The following is a 24593-nucleotide window of genomic DNA, read 5'->3' as shown; positions in this document are numbered from 1 at the left end:
TTAGACCAGAGATGAGATAGCATGTTTGGAGAAAAAAAACATTCTACAGAGAAAAAGCAACAGTTATTTCTATATCCTTATGATTATACTGAATAGAAAACCCTACTAGCCACAAATGTGTCTTTTCAGTAACATACATATGAACACAAAGTTTTATCCCAGAATGTGAAGGATTTAATTAAACAGCTATTTACTAAAAATCTGCTATGGGCAAGGCACCTACTGAATATAAAAAATGAACATGTAGTTGCCCTATGAAAGCTTACTATCTAGTGAAGAGAAGCTGACACCATAACTATGATAAAACAGAGATAACTGACACATATTTACGCTCTGGATGTTTTGTATACATTATCTTATTTGAACATCACAACAATCCTGTGAGGTAAAATGAGACTAAAATAACATTAGTATTTATTTACATAGCACTCACTATGTAGTAGATATTGTGTTAAACAATTTATAAATATTAACTCCTTAGATCCTCAGAACAATCCTGCAGAGTACATACTATCATCCCCATTTTATAGTTGAGAGAACAGGCTGACAGAAATTAAGCAGTGACTGATCACATGCTGTTGAAACATGACCCATTTCCTGAGAGAGAAGTAGTGGCATCATGGTGTAGAATGAGGCATACGTTTTTAGATATAGCCAATGAGGCTGCAAGGTAGCACAGTAGGTAGTGTTGGGCCTGGAGACAGGAAGACCTGAGTTCACATGTAGTCTCAGAGTTCACATGTAGTCTCAGATACTTCCTAGCTGTGTGATCTTGGGCAAGTCACTCAACTTCTATGCACCTGAATTTCCTCAACTACAAAATAGGGATAACAACAGTACCCACATCCCACGAGAGTTATAAGGCTCAAATGAGGCAATATTTGCAAAGCACTTAGCAGAGTGCCTGGAACATTTTAAGTGTTATGAACAGTAATGCTATTTTAGTCTCACTTTACCTCACAGCACTCTAGTTACTGAAAAGACATTTGCAGTCAGTAGGCTTTTCTATTTAATATAACCATAAGGATATAGAGACAGTTGTTACTTTTTCTCTACTAAATGCCTTTTTTTCTCATCTCTGATGTAACAATTTTCAGCATTCTAAAATGTATCAATCTAAGCGTCCTATTGATATTTATTTATTAATCTCAATTTTTACCCAGAAAGGGTTTTAGATAATTGCTTTATTCCAGATCACCATTCCTGATATAGCTTGTCATATCATGTTAAACTGTTTTCTAGAGAATGTCAAATAAAAGCACATAGTTTGCCCAGGGAAGACAACAGTTAGCCTCAGCATTTTGAACCTAGCACTTATAATAGCAAGAGGTGATGGCTGGGGGCTCTCAGTGTGAAATACTTATTTTGCTGTTCTACACCACCCTTCCTGATGCCTCTTGCTCCCTCTTGCTCTCTTACTCTTTGTTATAAGGAATGGATGTGAGAGAGTGACAGAGGGTGTGAGTATGTGAGTGTGTGCGCATGTGTGGAGAGATTATAAAATTAAAGATTATAAAAAATAAAAGTTATCAGTAAAAAAAATTAACTATTCCATTAAGATGAAATTAGTAATCTCTCTAAGAGATTCCCCATTTAAAAGCCAGTATAAGAATTTGAAAGGAATACTCAACTTTAAGAATACCACAAAAGAACCAAGCTGCATTAAATGACCCAGTGCAATTTTTTTACAAGGCAAAGAAAATAAATTATAGTAGGATAGAAATTATTTCAAGGTAAAATTATAATGTCAATTTCCCTGGTTCTTTCAATGTTAAGATGACTAACTGATAGAATATTTAATTTAAAAGGGAAGTTTTAGAGACAAAGGAAATCAAAGAAAAAGTAACATAAGCAATCATTATAAAGCGAGAAACACTTGTGATTCTTCAGCTTTTAAAGCTAACACAATCTTAATAACCGACTACAGTAATTAATATAATAAAGACAAAGAAATCTAAACTAAGGGAAAAAATACCTAATAAGCCCTGATTGCCAGAGCCAAAAAAAAAAAGACAAAAACAAAAAAACCTCTAGACTTTAGAAAATTATTCTAGAAAAAAAGGCCAGATAAGATAGAAAGGTTCGAAGGATTATCTTCTAAAACTTGATACTTAAATAACTTTTAACTACCACATACTGCCATGTTGTTAATTTTGTAGATAATACTCAAAGCTAGTTTGATAAAGGAAAATAGGGAAAACAATGATACATCAACAAGAACTGTCAAAAGAATATCAGTATAAGGCAGAACAACAAATACCAGTTTGGGAAGAAAACTCTATTTCCTGTTCCTACACAGCCTTACTCTATAGACCTCTAAACCTTTAAACTATGTGGATAAATAAAGCAAAAGCAAAAAGTAAAAAGACCAGCATATGTGGATAAACATTCTATTCTTTAAAATCCCAAGTAAATCATATTATTTCTCCTTAGTAATTTACTCAATTGTTTCGTATTTATATGCTCACTCAATTACATAAAAATGAACCTTTCAGACTTACATGGCCTGATACGAAGTGAAATGAGCAGAAGCAAAACATTGTACTTAGCAACAGCAACAATCTACTATGAATAACTTAGCTATTCTCAGCAATATAATGACTTAAGACAATTTTGTAGGATTTATAATGAAAGATACTGTCCATCTCCAGAGAAAGAACTGGGAGAGCCTGAATGTAGATCAAAGATACTTTTTCTTTATTTTTCTTGGGTTTTTTTTGCCTGTTTTCTTTCACAGAATGACTTACATGTAAATGTGTTTCGCATGACTACACATGTATAAGCTATATAAAACTGCTTGCCTTCACAAGGAGGGGGTAGAGGGGAGCAAGGAAGAGAATTTGGACCTCAAAATTTGAAAAAAAAAAACGTTCAAGTTGTTTTTCCATGTAATTGGGAAAACTAAAGTATTAAATAAGATTTTTAAAAATGGACTTTTCAGAAAATTGGATCAGAAAGTGGAAATGGGAACAGTCTTCAAAGCACAAAGTTAGTGAAGTATACTTTTTTCCATTCACATATTATTCAATTGGATTAAAAATTATTTGCAAAAAAAAGTTAAAGCTGACTTCATGTTGAGATTGAATGTAGCTTCATGGAAAAATTCTCAAATATTGAAAATTCTAACATGATATTCTTTCTGAGGTCAATCTTGTCAATAAGGTATGTTGTCCACAAATAAAAGGTAAAGGTACACTTAGATCAGTTGTAGTAACCTACTTATATTTTTAAAATAATTTTACCTTTTAGATGATTTAGATTTAGATTAAATTTAGAAGATTTAGAAACTCTAGCTGGAAATATACATCTTAATAGTCTCAATAATGGTTATAGTCAATGAATACAGATAGGGCCTGACAGCTTACCATATATTTTTTGCTGTAAACATGTTTTGAATATGAAATTCATACTTGCAACAGTATTTACAATGAAAGTTTCTAAAAGGTAGAAATGTATACAAAATTACCTAGCACTGCATATTTAAAATGTTTATAATCATAACAGACCTAAGATAGGATGAAAATTTAACAGGAGCTAGAAATGGGAAGTTCTTCCCATTTGTTAGACCTTTCATAAGAACATATTTCTAGGTTTAATATTTCCTGAACCACAGGCTCTGATGGATTGGTTAGCTGGGCCACTAAGTTGTTTCCCAAATAGTAGGTAGTTAAATATGCATCTAAAAGGTTTATCTTAGTTTAGTGGTATTTGAATCAAAATTCAAGTCAAGATAAGAGTTTCATATTGGTAGCAGAAACTACAGTTATCCCTGCCACATTGTGAGAGGTGGGTGGGTGTGTTAGGGATACAGAGCGCCTGTAATCTGGAAAACCTGTGTAAAATTTTTTGGCCCTCCTTTTGCACCAGAGAAGATGTCTGAAATTTTTCTTTTTCTTTTATGGGTTGTTTACAATACCTTATTGTAAAATTTGGGTTAAGTATTTAGTCATAGGTTCTATGTCATCTGCAGCTTCCCCAAAACTCCCCCCCAAAAAAACCATTTAATTTCTTATGCTAACCTGTAACATATCAAAACTGAGATGTGTAAGTTACAAAATGGAAGGGATAATTGTACCATTTTTTGGAACCCCTCCTCCTCCATGGTAAGGACAGAAAGCATTAGAGAGAACAGAATTTGATATATGTGAATGCTATTTTCACAATGTGATACTTCTTATTCTTATAATTTATATTTGGATTAAAATCTGTATTTGTCTTACCATAAAGTAAGATTCCCAGCATTGTAAATTTTGCCTTATGTGCCTTATTACTTTTTTTATTAAACAATTTTCAGGGTTGTATTTGATCTTTGTGAATATGTATACATACAGATCACAACCATTACAAAGGACTTAATTTGATTACTCAGAGACAGAAAAACTTACTTTGTTCTCCAGATTTTTAACCTTTCTCAGCCAGAAACAGGGTGGTTGGGTCACTTTTGCTTGCACAGCAAGCTAAATGCTTGGGGCTGACCATTCCTATGTTCATACTCTGGAAAACAGACTCTAAGAATGTAAAACTTTAAACCCCCCAATCTCAATTTCTACTTTCAAGTAATTCTCAAATGAAGTCTCTTCACAATTATCATCATGTATTTCTGCTTTGCTTTATATACCTGGGCCTTTGAGAACTCCTATTTTCTTTCTCCACATTCTCTTCATAATGGTCCTAAGTTCCATGAATGCAACTATCATCTCTATGCAGATGACTTCCAAACAGACACATCAGTCAGTCAATATGCATATGCATACGTTAAGGCTTACTACGTGCCAGGTACCATGTAACTGCTGAGAATACAAAGGAAAGCAAAAGTAGTTTCTGCTCTCAAGATGCTTGTGTTCCAATGGGTAGAGATGGTACATGTAAGATTCATATACAAAGTAGATGGGAGACAATCTAAGTGGAAAAGTCATAAGCAACAACATATGGAAAGTAAAAACTGAGGATGACAACACAGTTTGAAGCTGTCATTTAATATCTTCCTAACTGGTGCTAGAAGGTTAAAAATATAAACACTGGCAAGGGTTAATACTAACATTAGCTGTGAAAATATTTGTGTGGGTGAAGGATTTGAGAAGTTGGTTAAAAGAGAGAAAGGGTTAAGAAAGCAAAAACCTGAGGGAAGAACTTTGTTTTAGTTCAGTTTTTTCATTCATGTCTGACTCTGACCCCATTTGGGCTTTTTTTTTTTTTTTTTGGCAAAGACATTCGAGTGATTTGTCTTCTCCAGCTCATTTCACAGACGCGGAAATGGAGGCAAACAGAGTTAAGTTACTTGCCCAGGGTCACAGAACTACTATCTGAGGCTGGATTTGAACTTGGGTCTTCCTGACTCCAGACTCAGAGCTCAATCTACTGTACCACCTAGCTGCCCCTGAGGGAGGAGAGAGGGAAGGTAAAAGAGAGATGGTTTCCAAGGAAAGGAAGGGTAGAGAAATGGGAAAATTGGGACACAGATAGCAGATTCTGTCTACTTTAAAATGAAAGTTTCTAAATAAAACAGCTTTTTCTAAATCCTGGTGAAGGGTGCTTTGTCAGGTGATACAACAAATTCTCTATTAAAAAAATTGCACAAAAAATTAAGAGCATATATTTAGAGCTATTAGAGATCTCAGAGTTCCCAATCCCCTCATTTTGTAGGTATCAGGGTGTGGAGAAATGGAGAGGGAAAAGGTAGATAATCTGCCCAAGGTTATGCAGGTAATTATATTCCCACTTTCTGTCCATTATCTTTCATGTTCTCTCCAGCCTCATCTCCCTAAAATATATCAACTATCTAAATTAACAGGAGCTTAAGTGCTTCACTCAAGATTATTGAGATTAGATTTAATACAATTCAGAAAACACTCATTAAGTTCTTTCTATAAACTTGGAAGGATGACAAGATTAAGGTAATGATATATACATAAAACTGGCTATTTTCTTCTACTAATTTTGCCAGTGGTAGTGTGGTCCATTGGTAAGTACGATCAAAACATCAGAGTTTTTAGTTTTGATTGTCACTTCCTAACCCCCGTGACCGTAACTTCTTCTAATCTCATTTTACTTATAATTTCCAAGGAAACTCCCGGGTTAATATTCTAAGATTTTACATCTTTTTTTTTTTTTTTTTTTTACAATTTCACTAGAGAGGCCAGATAGAAAACTTTTCTCCTGCTCACTAGGAAATGCAAATACTAAAGTGGTTATTTATAATAAAATTTATCACAATAAAATAGTTTGGACATTGTAGGGGATTTTTTTTTACAAACAAAATTCCTTTAATATATAATTTTTAAAAATCACATTCCCAGCATTCAGAGGAAAGGGATTAATAAGATCTGTACCCAGTCTGGTAAGAGGTAGCAAACATACTTACTGGGTGTTGTTCTGACACTGCAAGTACAGGAATCAGTAAGATCAAAAAAGTGAAGGAGCAAGGGAAGTATCTTTCTAGGGAATAAGGAAGAATACATCTGGCTGAAGCATTGTATACAGTATGTGGAGGGAAAAAGTATGAGATAAGGTTAGATAGATAAGGTATCTGACTGTGTAGGACCTTCAAAGCTTGGCTAGAGTTTGAATATTATTCATTAGCCATTAGGAAGTCACTTAAGCATTTAGACCATGTGCACCAAGAACAAAACTGGACATAGGGAAGAATATGTCAAAAGTACATAGGACTGGTTAAGATGAGGGTGGAGGTAAAAGGGTGAAAGTCCAAGTAGGAGGTTTTTGTAATAATTTAGATAGGTGGTAGGTAACAGTGGGATGAAAAGAAAGGTAACAGAGTTAATAGGACTTGACCTACTCTCATCAGACTTCATCTAAGGTGATGGTTGCAGACTGCATAATGATTTGGAAAATTGTAAATTAATATTATCTACATTTGTATTGCATTTTCAGTTTTTTTGTTAGATATTTTCCTGGAGTAATGCAGCTGCGATGACCCTAACCCTAAATTCTAACCCTAATTTGTGCAAGCTTCAAGTTGGACAACTATAATCCTAGGATACTATGTTTATTCAGAACGTAACAGTTTAAGAAGGACATTGAAAAACCGGAGAGTGCCTAGAGGAGGGCAACTAGGATGATTAAAAATCTTTAGTCCCTATCATGAGATCAGTTAAAGGAACTATGCATATTCAGCCTAGAGAAGAGAAGACTCAGAACTGTCTTCAAGTATCTAAAGGGCTGTCGTACACGGAGAAGAGGTCAGACCTGTTCTGTCTGGCTCTGCAGGAGAGAACCAAGAATAATGAAGAGAAGTTGCAAAGAAGCCAATTTTGGCTTGATGTCAGGAAAAATTTCTTAATAATAAGAGTGGCTCAAAAATGGAATGGGTTGCCTTGAGAGGTGGTGGAAATAATGTAGGAGCACATTCTTGTCACAGGGGAACAGACAGTGCTTAGATCTGACCATCTGACTCCCCTACTCAATCAACTCCAGTGAGTCCCTATTGATTTTAGGATAAAGTATCAACTTTTTTGATTAGCTATTAAAGCTCTTCACAATCTGGCTCCAACCTATCTTTCCAGCCTCACTAAACATTACTCCCTCTCATATACACAAAGCAGATTTTTAATAACTGCTTGGTGGGCTGGATATATAAAAAGGAAACTGTTAATAGTGCCAATAATCAAGGACTTTTATTCGAATGGAAAATTCAGCAAGAAAAAGCAAGGCCAAAGATCACACTAAAATGGCTAAGTTCTGCATTGTTATTTAATTTAAAATAACCCCCTAAAAACAGATTTGTCTTAACACATATAACGGGTTAGTTTGAAAGACCTTCTAAAAGTTAAGATATTATCACTGGTATGACACCTGAATAACACATAACAACAACCTGGCATTCTAAATTTGAAAAGTAAATTTATTAAAACACAATAACTATTTCTATAATAAAAATATTAAAAACATGGCAGGGACTTGCACAAATATTCAGACTATAACAATGAGTGGTAGTGGCAATGCATACATTCCTTAAAACAATCCTTTTTAGGGGTGTTCAGACTAATATAAACTAGTAACTGTTTAACTTTCTATTTTACAGCCTACTTTATTAGGAGCTTGGGGTGTGTGGGGAGATACATAAAGATGTCTAAGACAAGAGTCCTTTCTTCCAGGAACTCAATCAAACAGAAAGAAAGAAAGAACTGATAGTAGTGTACAGGACAATGTTTGGTGTTGTTGATCTTATCTGGATCAATTAATTTGTCATATAGAGGGGAAAAAAAAAATCTGATTCACTTTCCCTACAAACTTGACCAGTTATCTTACAGAATGTCACTGAATATATACTACAGAACAATGGATAGAGAATCACCAATGTTGGGAGGAGAAATACCAGCCCAAAGTGAGTATGAGTATTATAATGACAGCAATATTTTCTTAAGGCAATGTTGTTTTTTAAAATTTATACTCCATTGTAGTATATATATTTAGACTTAAGTATTTTAAAATGCTTCTATAATATCCAATTTTTTCAATAACATTTTAAATACACAGAAAAAACAATATTATTGGTCTTTTACATTTGGTATCCTGCCAAACTGAAATTTGTTATCAGTGATAGTAAAGGGGTAGAAGCCTAAAATTAAATTTGGATTGCATTCAAATTTCATTTTCATAATTACTCCTTTATCCATTTACTGCAGAAAACAGAATCAAAATAGTGTTTTTTCTGTCATACATGTAGCTATATTTACCAAAACAAAAATGGATACAGAAATTATTGCTTAACATTAACAAAATGGACAGCAAATGAAATGGGATTTTAAAAGTGTGGCTGTGGACTTTTAAATTTAACACCTTGCACTCTCACAGTTTTTTTTAGCAGAAAAAGCAAATCTACCAAATAGATTTTTGTAGTTACACAAGTATCAAAATGAATCCAAACATACTATTAAATATCAGTGGTTTAGGACAAAAATAATAACACTTGTTAGAGGTATCTGTAACAATTCACATCCAAATAAAAAAATTCTAATTCTTAAAGAATCGGCAAAGCTGTAGAGTTGAAAATAAGTTTGGTTCAGTAAGGTGCTATGTTACTTATTTATTTGCAAAACGCATGGACAAAGCTGCTTCAATAAGTGGAGATTATATGAACAATTCTGTAAATTAAAAGTTCAGTAGTTCAGACTGTAAACCCTAAAACATCAGATTCCTTGTCCTTTCTCATAATAAGCTAAGGTATTTAAAGCACAGTAAAAAAAAAAAAAACACACAACCAAAAAACCCAAAATTGCATACTAACACACTCAGACCACAATAGGTTATGAAAGTTCTCGTTTTTCATGTATTAATACTAAAAAGAGGAACTTCTACTGTTTACTGTTTCTGAAGATTTTGATTAAAATCCTTTATCATAGATCCTTGTCCTTCGAAGCATTAACTCAACAGATGTTTATAACTACAACTATATATTGTATATAGACACATATATGACAGAGGATAAGCCAATGAAAGTTCCTATCTTTTACTTCCCTAATTTAGATTTGGAACAGATATATTTTCATAGAATGAAGGTGGCTAGGTGGCAGAGAGGACAGATCATTGGATCTGTAGTCAGGAAGATCTGTGTTCAAATCATTTAATCTTTCTGTCACTGGTTCATTTCTAAAAATGGGGATAATAGTATCTTCAATTTCCTTGGGTGGTTGTGAGGATAAAACGAGGTAACATATGTAAAGTGCTTTGTAAGCCTTAAAATACTATATAAATGCAATCCAGGCCATCCCAAAAGTCTTACCAAAATTTTTAAGCTTTTATAGAGTAAAACTGTACTAAATCTCTTAGAAAAACCATATGTATGAAGAAAAATTATTAACTACTAACTACCTGGAAAGCACTGTGCCAGGCATGGGAACATAAAGAGAAAAATAAAACGGTCCCTGCTGTCAAGGAGTTCACATTCTAACAGAGGAAGAGGTTTCAGTTATAAGTCACATGGAAAGATCCCATGGTCCCTAGGGGACAGTGGCAAAGCAGATGGTCATGCATCTTTGTTAATGTTATTTACACTGAAAAGCCCACATCCATTTTTGAGGCTGAATCATTTGACAGTGCTATGGAGTTCAGAGGAAAGACTTTTCTTTTCTGAATCTTCAGCACCTGTTTCTACTGAGAAGTCAGGCACTCCAACACCTGCAGAAGCAGTTACTGGGTCATGTCTCTAAGAAGGTTGATTCCTCAGATGCTGGCTATTAAGGACTAGGCTGAAAGGTTGGCTGGTGGTTACTGGGTTGTTTTAAGTTCAAGTTAGGGTTTAGGTCTAGGTCTTCAGCAGGTAATCCTTATGAACAAGATTTTTTATAGAATTTCACAACTTTAAAGCTGGAGTAATTTTAGAAATGAGCAAGTCCAATCTGATTTTACAGAGGACAACAAGGCCCAGGGAGGTTAAGGGATTGCAGGAGGTCACACAGGAAAGAAGCAAGAAACTTGGGACTAGATCAGTAGATCAGTTCAATGATTTCTCTGTATTTTTTGAACATTGTTCTCTCTGTGTGAGCTACTCTAACACCTGTATAAAAGCAGAGCTCCTTAGAGAACACTACTACTTTACTAACACCAATAAAGGAGTTGGGACAAATCTGGCCCCACTTTCCCCTGTGAAAAATAATGTTCTCTTTTACTCTAACCCTTTGTCATGAAGCTATGGGCATCGACTTATTTTTCCAAGAGACCTAAGGATTTGTAGTTTTCTACCTGCCTGTGGTCTCTACCTGTAACCTCTTCTGACCAATGACAAACATTGTCAGCTGTCTGGCGTGGGACAGAGACGTAATTTGAAGCCACATAAAAGAGCCAATTTAACTGGTCCAGGTAATGATTTCTCACTGTTAACACAAATTTCTAAAATCACAGGTAGCATATATCAGGTTAATTTCCCTTTAAGGTATCAAAAAACCATTAACATGCTTACAGTTAGTAACAGCCTGATCACAGTCACAGAGAATAATCAGCAAGCATTTATTAAGTGCCTACAATGGAACAGGCACTGTGCTGGGCAGTGATCATAAAAATATAAAAATGAACCTCTCTCTTCCCCAAAGGAGCTCAAGAACTAAACAACTAGCTCAAATGCCACATTAAACTTACCATGCAAAAATGACTCCACAAAGCTCTGTGTAACCAGTTCAAGTCTTTGTTACTTTGCCATAGGTCTGCTAGGAAGCCCCCTTTCTCTCACCTACTCAAATGTCTGTGATCTCACACCAAAACTTCTATTCGAAGACACAGGCCCACTCATCTGTGCTCATTCTCATCGACGTACTCCTAATGTACTCCAATGCAGGGGACAAACACAAACATACTAGAAGGCTGTGGGTTTGTTTTTTTTTGTTTTTTGTTTTTGCTTATAGTGAGGGTACTGGTAGAGTAGGTAGGTAGATAGGTAAGTCAGTGGATAGACTTCTGGACCTGGACTTAGGAAGATTCATCTTCCTGAGTTCAAATCTGGCCTCAGACACTAACTGTGTGACCTTGGGCAAGTCACTTAGCCCTAGTTATCTTACTCTCCTGATTTCTAAAGTGAACTGGAGAAGGAGACGGAAAACCACTCCAGCATCTCTTCCAAGAAAACCCTTAATGGGGTCACAAAGAGTTGGGACACAACTGAACAACTGGTAGAGCACTCTGACTTTCCACCTATCACTCCTTGTTCTTGTCAAGTGACCATCTTCTCTTTAATTCCTTGATGACATTCTTTACTTCACACTCACTATGTGCCTTTCCACTGTCCTCTGTGATATGCATCTTTAGTTCTTCAGAAAAGGTGGTGTTCCAGGGCTGGCTGCTATATAGCAACACAAGTATCGAAAAGATGAGCCTTCACTGTTATGGGAAGCTCAGGTTTAGTAAATGTATGGCTCAGTATTTTTGCAGTTTCCAAAAGCAATCTTTTTTTAATCTGAGACCAGTTCATTATCTATCCGTATTGCCTATCTTAGATATATTTTGTTGTATAAGTGTTATGTTGGGTGTCCAAATAGACAGATACATGTTGAAATCTGGAAAACAGACTCCATCCATTTTTTCTTTCCCATGTGACTGGACACACCCAATTCCTTTGGGTAATTACAGAACCTGGTGGTTCTATATCATAGGAGAATGCAATTAACACAATGCTAGCTGCAAACAGCAGCATTTAAAGTATCATTCATAGGGAATCTCTCCTTCTCCTGGACCCTGCACTGGATCTCTTCTATCTCAGTGGCAAATACTTTTGGAAAGCAAACATCTGTTTCAAACTTTGTTCAAAGGGTTAGTAATTACACATTCTAAAGAATCCTGAATGCTTGATGTAGCAATGTAACACACCTCATACAAGAGCACATCAAGGGAAATTTTTTTCTACTAAGTTAAATGCTTTTTCCAAATTGATCACTAAGCACAATGATGTTTCAAATTTTCTACACATTTTAGCCAGTTGTGAGATGGTAAAGATATAATATGTTGTTGAATAATACCATTTGCAAAAACCTACTTGTTCATTGACGATGCCCTTAATTCATGGGTAAGATAACCCTCAAAACTTTGCTACAGATGGAAGAGTAGGTATATAAGTTAATAGTTCCTGATGTTCTCTTGGTTACCTCTTTTTTTGGTATTGATAAAGTATGGGACTATTTTCCCCCAAGCCACTGGTATCTTTCCCTCCTTAGAGATTATAAGTTGGTCTCTCAATGCCTTCATAACTGCATCACCTCTAACAGAAATCTCCTTTCTCTATCTGAAACAATTTGGCTGCCCTTCCCATCTTTGCTTTTTTAAGTGTCATTTCCGAGTTCTCTTTAAAGCATCTCAGAGACTGTGATGTTAAGGTTCAAGTGTGGTATATAGTGGGGCCACTATCCTTGATAGAGAAAAAAGTTTGTTTTAATAATTTTTGCAAATACTTTCCATTTTCCTTTTGTCTGCAGTTGTCGTTTTCATTTTTATCCTTGAATGCCCCTGAGGTGCCTTTGCTCAGTACTATCCCCCAACTACCTGTAACTACGTGGTATTTATTCTCTATATAATTATACACATCCTTGTTTTCATTATTTCACCACTCGTATTTGTATACCTTATGCCAAAGTCCTGTTCACATAAGGGGCTTAATAAATGCTTAATGAATGACTGACATCTTGTCAAACTTTCTTTAGATAGCTTTACCGTCCACTGCTTCTCTCTGCTTTATGAGATGGCACTATTCACTATCATATACTATCCTTCTTAAGATGTTACAAATGAGTTTAAATTCTAACCCAATACTGCTTTTGGCAACTACATTTACCCTTTTGTCAAGGAAGTCAAATGCTGGTTGACTACAGGTACTTTCTGGGCTATTTCGAATTTCTTGTTGTAACAGTTAATTTACATTAGTTTAACTTCTAAACAAAACAGTTGCAGTTAGAGCTGCTGCTATTTGTGTTGTCTATTTCCCATTTCTTGTTTCCAACAGCTTGCTTAAATAACTTAGAGTTAACTCTTAATTGTATACCATATATTTTCCCATGACTATTTCTTCTTCTTCATTATAAATACTGACTATACCTATGATCAGTAGTTTGTTATAAATACTGATGAGCTGATGGCCTGAATGTATACAGACACATGATCTGGGGATAATTCTCATGTCCCTTAAAATGTAGTCTATGTCATTTTTATGTTATTTGGTGCTTGTTATGTACCTACCAAATATAATTTTTTTTAAAAAAGGAAATGTTCATGGTAACATGTGTTAAGCTTTTGTATAATCTATTAAATCTTCAGCCTCTTTTCTTTTTCCTGTACCATACTTTCCAACCCATTTTTCTCTATCCTCACCTTTCCCCATTTTTTAAATGAAGCTACCAAGTATCACAGACAGTGCCTATCTCATAATAGGCATTTAATTAATGCTTTCTGATTATTCTCGGTGGCTGTGATCAGGTCCAGTTATTAACTATAAGCCTGTTAATGATTTGATTTGGAAGGCTTTCTGAAATACCCAATATTACTGTATAAAACAAATTCAAAATTATTACAAACCTTTTTTCAAATGCTTAGCCTTAACATAAAAGCCAAACTGCAAATGCACTGTTAAGCTTACACTATGACAAAGTTTAAATTCAAAACAAAGAATTATAGAATCTAGGTAGATTAGGTATAGAATGTTAAAAGATTATCTAATTCATCTCCTGGCCTTAAGGCAGTACCACACTTACAATATATATATGTATACTTTACAATAGATAAAGGCCTATTGAACTGGGAAAGACTACAAAAGAAACAACTACCATAGTCTAATAAGTCATGCCAATGTTTAACAAAAATCACTCTCAGGAAATATTTCCATATATATATAAATAAATTCCTCATGCTACAAGTTAGAGTGATTTTTAATAAGGGTCTTAATAGCAATCTTTACATCCTCCTTTACATGCTGAACTCAGCATTTCACAAACTATCAGCACACATACTAAAGGTTTTCTAAATGGTCCAAAGTCTACTTATTGTTGGACAAACATCTAGCACAGTCATTATGTTTGCTTAATCAAGTCCCTTGTAGAGTTACATCAAAATTTCATCAAAGTAACCTTGCATTATGTGAACACACATTTTTAATGAGTCTGTAAAGCATCATGTGGCATGACTATCTAATTTATATTTCACCAACAGCAAAATGTCTTTCAAAATAATGTTAAGATTCTTGAATGTATTTCCTTGCTGTACCTTCAAATTCAAATATTTTCTGTGGGAATGTATTACTGAAACTGTGATAGTCTGCATGATCTCACATAGATGAATGCCATCACATTGCTTACCTTCTCAAAGGATGGGAGAAGGACTGGAGGGAGGGAGAGAATTTGGAATTCAAAAATCTTTTAAATGAATACTAAAAATAAATTCAAAATTTTGGGGGGGGAACGAAAATCAAGGAAATATGACGTTCTTTTAAAAACATTTTAGGGGCATTCGTTCATACCACTTTTGCATTAGATAAGAGGTCCAAGCTAAGTCCTGTTCTATTTCAAGTATAAGTAAATTAATTCATTGGTTATCTTCTCCAGCATTTTTCTAGGTACTGAATGAAAAGTAAACAAATATATACATGTATATATGTATGTATATACACGTATGCACATGATAATACATACATATAAAGACATGTTTACATATGCATTTTCTGCTTTGTTTCTGTCTACGGACCTGTAATTTTCTGAATCTAAAGAGTTTCTGGTGAGGAACTTTGTTTAGAGTAGATCAGCACCTCTGCAACTCTGACCTGGATTTACTACCTCACTGAGAGATTTTGCCCAGGGTCACTCACCCAGTGTATGACTTGAATCCAGGTCCCTCCTGACTTCTTGACTCCTGACAGGCTTTAATTTACTACTCCACGCTGCCATGTGTCTGTGTGTCTGTGTGCGCCCATGTGTGTGCGTGCGTATCTCTGTGTAAAAATGTTTATGTGCATGTACACAGAAATACTGCTTTTATGGTCATCCCTTTTAGGTGTGCTATAAACTGTACAAACAGTTCTCAAGGATTCAAAATATACCCATACCATATCAAGACTAATGGTCCACTAGTCTGTTAGAGTCAAGATCTTTTTTTTAGGGGGTGGAGTGGAGAATCCAATCTAATTAAAAGTTCTTTGAGGGTAGGACTTTGTCCTGAGATGCAATATAAAAACCAAAACCAATGCTTCCTTACATAGTAGGTGCTTAATAAATGTTTGCTGTATTGAACCTGTCCTCATAAGCACAAACTGGCTACAGATTAAAAAAGGATGCTTTCACATGAAAAATATCCTGCCTGTGAGAGGGAAAAGCTAAGAAAGGCCCATCTACCATTATACACAAATTCTCCAACTTAACATGAACATAAGCACATATAAAACAATGTAGCTATGGTTCATAATCACAAACGAAATCTCATTTCTTACTTGTAATCACAATTAAACAAGGCTATGAAACATATTTCTAAATGAACTGTAGGTTAGATGTCCTAAGTTTAACAAAAATGTGTGTGCATAAAAACAAAGGAAAATATTTCTCCTCTTTAAAAAAATATAGATGTATGTGTACACTCCCTCCTCCACCACTTAGTTTTCTTCCTTTGAAAAATCTTTAGTCTTCCATGAGCTGGAAAAAGAAAATATAAACTATGATGGCAAAGTTAAAATTAATGAGATTTGTAGTACTATTTTTATTTTCTTCTAACTCGGGAAACTGCTTACAGTATTTCTTCCTTTCAAAGTAATATTGTTTTTGTTATTAATTTAGCTTGAAAAACCTGTTGATCAACTATAAAGTTCATGATTAAAAAAAAAAAAAAGACATCCAAATGTTAGAGAATGAAGTTGTCCTGTGATGCTGGAGCTGCCAGACTTTTTGTTACTCAGTCTCAAAGTCAGTGTGGGCTGTCTCTGGAAAGACTGCTACTTCAGCACTTCCAAATGAATTTCAAGTCTATGCTTTATTTTATCTTTTGTAAGTTTAATGTATTCAGCAATAGTGAACTGACAATTTAAATAACTACATTTAAAAACAAACGAAGCATTGATGTTAATGTGTGAAAATGGTCCCAACCCCTGGGAGTCTCAGTTCCCACCATTGTTTACTCTGACAACAGGATATAATTGCTTACTTACTTGGCAGCAAATTTTACCATCTGCTTGCTTGCATGGTCTCCCACAGCCACAAGAGCTTGGACATTAAATTGCTGCTGACGTAGTACCAAGAAACACTGCTTCCCTGAATAAAGAAATAGAAACAATGCAGGAATATTAGGATAAAAACCACTTTTTTTAAACAAAGAGGGAAAATGTTTCTCCACTTTAACATAAGGCTAAAATTCCACAACCAAATGATTCTAGTTTTTTCATGAATATGGAAACCTCTTTTCCCTCTTAAAAAAAAAGCCTCTTACTCAGTTATCTGCCATTAATAAGTAATTCAAAATATTTATACAAATTACAGAAATTAAATAAGAACAACATGGTAAAAACAAAACTTTTAGCAAAATATATAGTCTTTTAGGAAAAATGATTTTTTCTTGCATTATGAACTGTTAGTATTAAAGTTAACTTCAAGTCACTTCTAACAAAGAGCAACATAGTAAATAGTAAAAAGTTCATGTTCTTGGTTTCCTTTACTTTCCCAACTAAAATTACCCAATTTTTTCCCATTATTTTCTATCACATATTTTCTAGATATCCACTTAAACTTTTTCCTTTAAAAGAATTTTCTCTTCACACTTCTCAAGTCTTGCCTCTTTCCTATTCAAAATCATACACTTTTAAAGATAGAAGGGAGCACAGATCTGGAGCTGAAAGGCCCTAAGAGCTCATTTAGTTCCATCTACTCATTTTCCAGATGATAAAACAGGCAAAGAGCAGTTAAGATTACATAGTAGTAGTATGCTTCAGCAGGAGAATTTGAATCCAGGTCTTCTGACTCCAACACCTCTTTCCACCACACCACAATGCATCCCATGACTAACTAATCCACTACCTGCATTTTACAGGTAAGAAAACAGACTAAAAAGTTTAATGACTGCCTCGAAATTTTAAGAGCAGCAACTAGAATCCAGGTCTCTTACATTATAATTTTTTGGTTTTTTCTACACTCCTTTCTTTTCCCCTTTTATATAAAAATGTCATCTCCTCGAAGTACAATGGAATTGGAATTAGAAATCATAGGATCATGGATCGAGAGCTGGGAGATACTTCAAAAATGTCATCTAGACTAACCCTTTATATCATATATATATGAGGGAACTAAGGCCCAGGGAGGCAGACTTGCCCAAGGTCACACAGGTAGTCTTAAGAGTCTTAGGTTTGACTCCAGGCTTTTACCAAGTACATGAACTCTAGAATGTAATTTAAACTTTCTCAACCTGTTTCCTACTCTGTGAAATAATGAAGATACTACCCCTTAATCTTCACTCTTCCAAGGCATACTCTGGAGGAGCTTCCAAATCAAACTTTGGGAATAAGTTTTCTCACATGGTATTTAAATCTAATTCGGGATTTATAACTGCTGTTGTCATTATACACTCCTAGAGCTTTAACAAAGAAAAGAAAATCTCCCCATAGAATATAAGCTCCTTGGGGGAATGGGTTATATAATTTTTTATCTCTATATTCCCATTACCTGGCAAATAGTAGGGTCTAAAGAGATGCTTAGTTGATTATATTTAGCATATCAAAACATTATTTGTTGAGTCTTCTAAAAGGATGTCAATCTCCAGTTAAACATAAAAACGGTCTCAATTACAGACATAATCTACTTAAACTGTCAAACACACATTTGGTTAACTGAAATATTTGTACCATTTCTTTACTCCAAGCCACAATTCTAGGTTTTCCAATCTATATGCTAAAATAATTTTAAAAAATCATACAATGGGAAAACACTTTGTGTCATGGCCTCAAGATGGTAGTTTATTACCACAAGAGAGACTGTAGATACATAAAAACAATGTTCATCTTTAAGCGTTGCCTTGAACTAACTCCAGATTGTTATTTTTAAAAAAAGAAGAAAAAAGAAAGAAAAGGGTGAGACACAGAAGAAAGTACATTTACCATCACCTTACTCTAATGACTTCTGCTGGATCTGGAGAACAGCCTTCTAGAATTCGCATCTATCAGCGAATTCAGAAATGCAACCCTGAACTCTAAGGCTCTGGAAACAAAATAAGACTGAGCAACAAGTAATAAAGAAAACTTCCAAGAAGAGCTGAGGGTTATCCCCATTGTGTGGTTTCTTGTCATGCTGCAGACCAGAGGGACAGGGACATCTGGACTGGCTGACAAAGTCTATAAAAAGGCCAGAAGTTTCTCTAGAAAGCTGAGATGCATGGGAGAAGTAACATGAGACAGAAGAGATAACTAGCGAGAAGAGAATGACAGAGATTAGAATTGGGAGCAGCTGGAGTACAGTACTGGGAATAACAGATACTGATATGAACATGAAAGCAAAAAAGAAAAAGAGAAGATAGAACAGTGCTATCATCTGGGATGAGGAGGAGCAACATCTAACCTTAACAATTTTAAAAAATCACTACTGATATCTTGAGCTTCATTTTTCACATGAGCTTCATTTCTGAAAATATCCTCACCTCCTCTATTCAGCAAGTCATCTCTTGTAACAAAGATTTAAAAAAGAGAAAAAAAGTTATCCAGCAAAATAAAAACTAGTTTGACAATATTTTGCACCCATAATCCTCTGGCTCCAGTCCCTCTCAAAGGATCCTCCTCTCTGGGCCAAACTTAGTCATGATAATTACACAGGGTTCAGTTTTGCAATATTCAACTCAGTAGGCTTTGAAGATACAGCTCTAACCTGTGTCAAGAGGAAAGGATGGAGGGAGAGATAGACAGCAACACACAGAGACCTGGGAGTCAGAAGACCTGCTCTGTCACTAACCATCTTTGGGGAAGCCACCTGACCTCTCCAATTCTTAATCTTTTCACCTGTTAAGTGAAAACATGGACTACTTGATCCTTAAGGTTTCTTCTAACTCCTTAAATATGATTCTGTGACAATAAATACAATTCTGCAGTTTAGGAGTGTACAAAGGAGTGGCAAGATTAACTTACTGTTTTCCTGAATACAACCAGTAAAACAAATCTATATGTTATTATTTGGATTATAAATTTCCTCTAGTGAAAAGCAAAAAGCAGAATTTTAAGAAAATTTTCCTAAAATCGAAAGAGAAAATAATAATCTGCACATGCTCTAGAAAACATGACTATCACAGTGGCTCTTCCAAATCTTTTCATTTCTCCCCAAACCTCCCATGGTGTCCTCTCCCCCAACCACTTTTTCAGTTGAAAATTTTTGTCTATTTTACTGAAAATATTGAGGCTATTTGCTGAGAGTTCCCTTATCTTCAATCACTTAGATCTCTTCTGCCACTATGTCCTCCTTCATCTGTCACACATGGCAAGGAGTATCTTCATCTTCTCTACTTGTTCAACCCATTCCAATCCATCCTGTCTCTTCCAACAGACTGCCTCATCTGTCATCTCCCTTCCATCACTTTTTGTTTTCCATCTCTCCCCCTCTACTGGCTCATTCCCTATTGTTTACAAACATGCTCATGTCTCATCCACACTCAAAAAACCCTTCCTTCATCTTCCACCCCTGCTAACTCTCATCCATTTCTTCTGCCTGTTGTAGCTCAACTTCTTCTACAATAGGCACCTCTAGTTCCTCTCACTTTTTTTAACCTTTTACAATTAGGCTTGACCTTATCATTCCACCCAAAATGCTCTAAAGTTAACAATGGTTTCTTAGTTGCCAAATCCAACAAACTTTTCCAAATACTCATTCCCCTCTTCCCTCTCTGCAGCATTTGACACTGCTGACATTATCTTCCCTCTAGTTTTTTTGGGACATCACTCTCTTCCCTCTCTAACTATTCAATCTCCTTCACTGCATCCTCATTCAAATCACATCCTCTAACCATAGGTGTTCCATAAGGTTCTGTACTAGGTCCTCTTCTCTTTCTCCCTTTGGTGCCATTTGATGGCATCAAACCGATTTTATCAGTTCTATGGATTTAATTATCATCTCTATGCTAACAATTTTAAAAATTAACCTATCCTGCTCTCAGTTGACCTCTGCTGACCTCGAATCTCAAATCTCCACCTGTCTTCAGACATCTTGAACTGGATATCCATTATGTATCTTTAACAGAACATGTCCAAAATGGAATTTCTTTTCCTCTAAACCCTCCCCACCTCCTACCTTCCTTCTCTCTTATTGCAAAGTACACCACTATCTTCTCGGTTATCCAGGTCTACCACCTGGTTGTCATCTTCAATTCCTCATCATCTCTCACCCCCTGCTCCCTCTATTCAATCTTTTTCTTTTTAAACCATTGCAGTATCTCATGAATACACCCTTTTATCTTTTGACACTACCACCACTCTGGTGAAGACCCTCTTCACCTCGTGCTTGGACTATCGCAACAGTTTGCTGATGGGTTTGCCTGCCTCAAGTCTCTCCCCACTCCAATTCATCCTTCATCCAGCAACCAAAATGATTTTCCTAAAGCACAGGTCTGACCATGTCACTCCCCATTAAATGAATTCCAATGGCTCCCATCTTCAGGATCAAATAAAAATACTGTCTGGCATTCAAAGTCCTTCACAACCTACACCCTCCTTTTCCCTTTCCAGTTTTCTTACATCTTATTCCCTGCCATACATTCTCGTTGATCCAATGACACTGGTCTCCTGGCTGTTCCATGAACAAAACACCCCGTCTTTCAACTCCAGTCATTTTCTCTGGCTATCTCTCATGCCTAGATTGCTTTCCTTCCTCATCTCTGCCTACTGGCTTCCATTTTCTACAAGAAGCCTTTCCAAATCCCCTCTTAATTTTAATGCTTTCCCTCTCTTAATTATTTCCTATTTATCCTATAGCAGGAATACCTGAGTTCCAATCCTACTTCCAATACTTACCTTTTATATGACCCTGGACAAGTCAGCCTCTCAGTTTCAATTTCCTCAACTGTAAAATGGGGATAATAATAAAATCTGTTCCACAATGGTGGTTGTGAGGCTCAAATAAGATAATGTATGTAAAGCACTTTGAAAATGCTACCTATCATTAGTTATTCTAATGATACTATCTGGCTATAAATCATGAAATGTCACTATCTCTGAAGAATCAAGACAGTGCATGACTCAGGGCAACAGAGAAACATATGGTGGGTGTAATTATGCTGCAACTTATTATCAATGACAACTTACACTCAAGAATATATTACCCAGGAGGTATATGATCAGAAAATTAGGTAGACTGGTAATGCACTGAGAATGAAAGATAACAGATGGACAGCTTGTGTGTTGCATTATGTAATGTTAAAAAAAAAATTAAGAAGGACCTACTCTCCCCTCCACCCTTTAGTATGTTAGGTGGGCTCCTATGAAGAATTTTTTCAAGGACACAGATACAAAGTACATGTGATGAAAATATGTAGATGGACTGACATCAATAACTTTGTGAAGAGGTTCTAACACTGATATCACAAATTCAATAAAAACACTAAATAATGGTAGCTTAAGACAGTAGCACAATGTACTAGACAGAGGTCTGGCTTTATAGTCAGGAAGCCCTGGGTACAAATCACACCTCTGAAACATAACTGTTTTTACCTGTGTGACGCTGGGCAAGTCACTGAACTACTTAGTGCCCAAACCACTCATTAAGACTAGAAGGTAGATCTGTTTTTGTAGAGGGACTTCTTCACACCGGTGAGGTTTAGTCCAAGGGAAAAAAGCCAGCAGCTTACTATCGCACCCTATGATCACACGGTTCTTTCACACACTTTACCAGATTTGATTTTTACAACAAACTATTATGTAACAATAATTTTAGTCTGAAAAATGTTTTACTTTGCAAGTTACATTTGCTACTTTATTTGATTCCTACAACAACTCTTTTTCTGTTATTCCTCATTTTTCACAACTGAAGCTCTGAGAAGTCACAGAGCTTTTAAGAGCCAGGGTTGGATTTATTCTGATTGTACAGAATTGTTTCATACTGAAATTCTGTGGATTTCTCTCATTCTCTGACCGTCAATATAGGTGACCATTGAGCAACAACTTTTCCCATGCCACTTATTTGAGATTTGGAAAACTGGGCAAGTAATCATGTCTGAATAAATAACTGAGAAATATCAATAAACCCTGTCTGAACTTTAGAATGGGAAATCCAGGAACTCACAGATACCTTTTGGTGAATGCAAGTGATCCTATTTATACTCCCCCACCCCATACTTTTTTGATTCCTAAGGAACTTCCTGAACAAACCCACTTTATATAATGTGTATGTTTCACTCCCCAATTTTAGTATTCTCATTCCTCTGTTTTTAAGTTAACATTCAGATTCTCAGAAGATTTCTCTGTCCTGTGTACAAAAGAGAACTAGGAAAAACATACTTTTTAAAGACCCAATCTAATAGCTGAGATATGCTAATCTGCGGAAATTATCAAAGGACTTAGTGCCTTGCAGATACATATATCAAAAGAATTCACAGAACTATAAGTTTAGCACAACTGAGCAAATTCAGAAGATATTACTCATTTCAGAAACATAGACAGGAAGAGCTACCAATATAATTTTAAAGTGACACATTTCTATTTGTCATTTTCCCCGAAACTGCCTTCTTTATTTGAATGATGCAGGCTTCAGTTGTATTCTAACTTTCAGTATAAGAGTCCTAAGTTATGTGCCTATGTATATAAAGAAAAGTTACCTAAGGAAATAGGAAGAGAAGAAGCAAAAAGCATTGGAGGGGCAAACCGTTGTACCATCTTGAATAGAAACTGAGAAGTTCATACTCTCTCCTTGGACAATGGTAAATCACTGAAGATTTTTGAGCAGATGATAAAAGCAGTGTTTAATGAATAATCTGGTGTGACTGCATAAGAAATTTTTGCAGCATGAAAAACCACTGGGAGACTATGGACAGAGTTTAGGAAGGAGTTGGTCTAGGAACTGGACTCGTGATTTCACTGGTATGGGAACTCCCTGATGAGGAAATTTCTGCCACTAACCCAGGTTGGCACCTTTCATTTAACTTAGAAGTTGAGAGACATAATAATGACGATAACAGATAACATTTGCATAGTGCTTATTTGTGTCAGGCACTGTGTGCTAAGTGCTATACAATTATTATCTCTTTTAATCCTCACAGCAATACTGAGAGGTAGGGTCTTCTGTTATCCCCATTTAGCAGATGAGTAAACTGACAGAAACAGAGGTTAAGCAACTTGCCCAGGATCACACAGCTAGTAAATGTCTGAGGTTAGACTTGAACTTAGGTCTTCCTAGTTCTAGGTACAGGGCTTCATCCAATGTGTTACCAGGTGCCTCTCACAACTGCTGACAACAGTGAGAGGTTGATTGATTTGCTCAAGATCATGCCACCAGTACGTGTCAGATGTGGGACTCGAATCCAAGTCTTTCCAACTCCAATTGCAGCTCTCTAGCCACTAGTTTCTGCCTCTTAGGAATGAGGAAAAGGAGTGAATAGCGAGGCAGACAAAGAAAAGGAGTGAAAGATCTGAAGTAATAAGAAGGAAAAAATCACTCATATTTAATGACTAGGAGAACAATGGTTACATGAAAAGAAACAGAAGATCAAAAGAAAGAATTTGTTCTAGAAAACAGATAAATTCAGTTTTACAGAATTTGCTAACCAACAACCCTTAAATTGCTTACTTTATATTAGAGCAGAGGTTCTTAACCATTTTTGCCTCATGGATTCCCTTTGGCAATTTGGTAAAGACTTTTCAATAGAAGATTCCTTGAATCCCTTCTCAAAATGTTTGTTTTGCAGATTAGTTAAAATGCAGATATATAATTTTTTTCTATTCAAGTTCATGTGCCCCACAATCTTCTTGTGGACTCCAAGTTAAAAACTTCTGCTTTAGAGGGATCAGAAAGGTGGTAATCGAATTTAGTAACAGTTCTGAAGTAGCAGTGGAATCATTTAAGTAGTAATTTTTTATTTTCCACTTTCTCCCCCAAGAAATGTGTGGTATTCATGCTGTCAATGACTGAATCTATGATTAGGTAGTGAGCTTTGCAAATAAATATGTCATTCCC

At 35.6% G+C, this 24593-nt stretch overlaps 1 protein-coding gene across 1 annotated transcript in view; it reads right to left on the bottom strand.

The window, feature by feature from the left end:
* The window catches only part of DARS1 (aspartyl-tRNA synthetase 1), a 76215-nt gene that overhangs the window by 37841 nt on the left and 13781 nt on the right, over nucleotides 1-24593 (bottom strand). The window contains exon 4 of the mRNA XM_072613208.1: nucleotides 16616-16718. Within this exon, the coding sequence (XP_072469309.1) occupies nucleotides 16616-16718 (103 nt within the window). The remainder of the gene's footprint in view (nucleotides 1-16615; nucleotides 16719-24593) is intronic.

Source organism: Notamacropus eugenii, chromosome 5, assembly GCF_028372415.1.
Source record: "Notamacropus eugenii isolate mMacEug1 chromosome 5, mMacEug1.pri_v2, whole genome shotgun sequence".
Lineage (NCBI taxonomy): Eukaryota > Metazoa > Chordata > Mammalia > Diprotodontia > Macropodidae > Notamacropus > Notamacropus eugenii.
The sequence above is the reverse complement of the archived record's forward strand: the minus strand, read 5'-3'. Positions and strand labels throughout refer to the sequence as shown.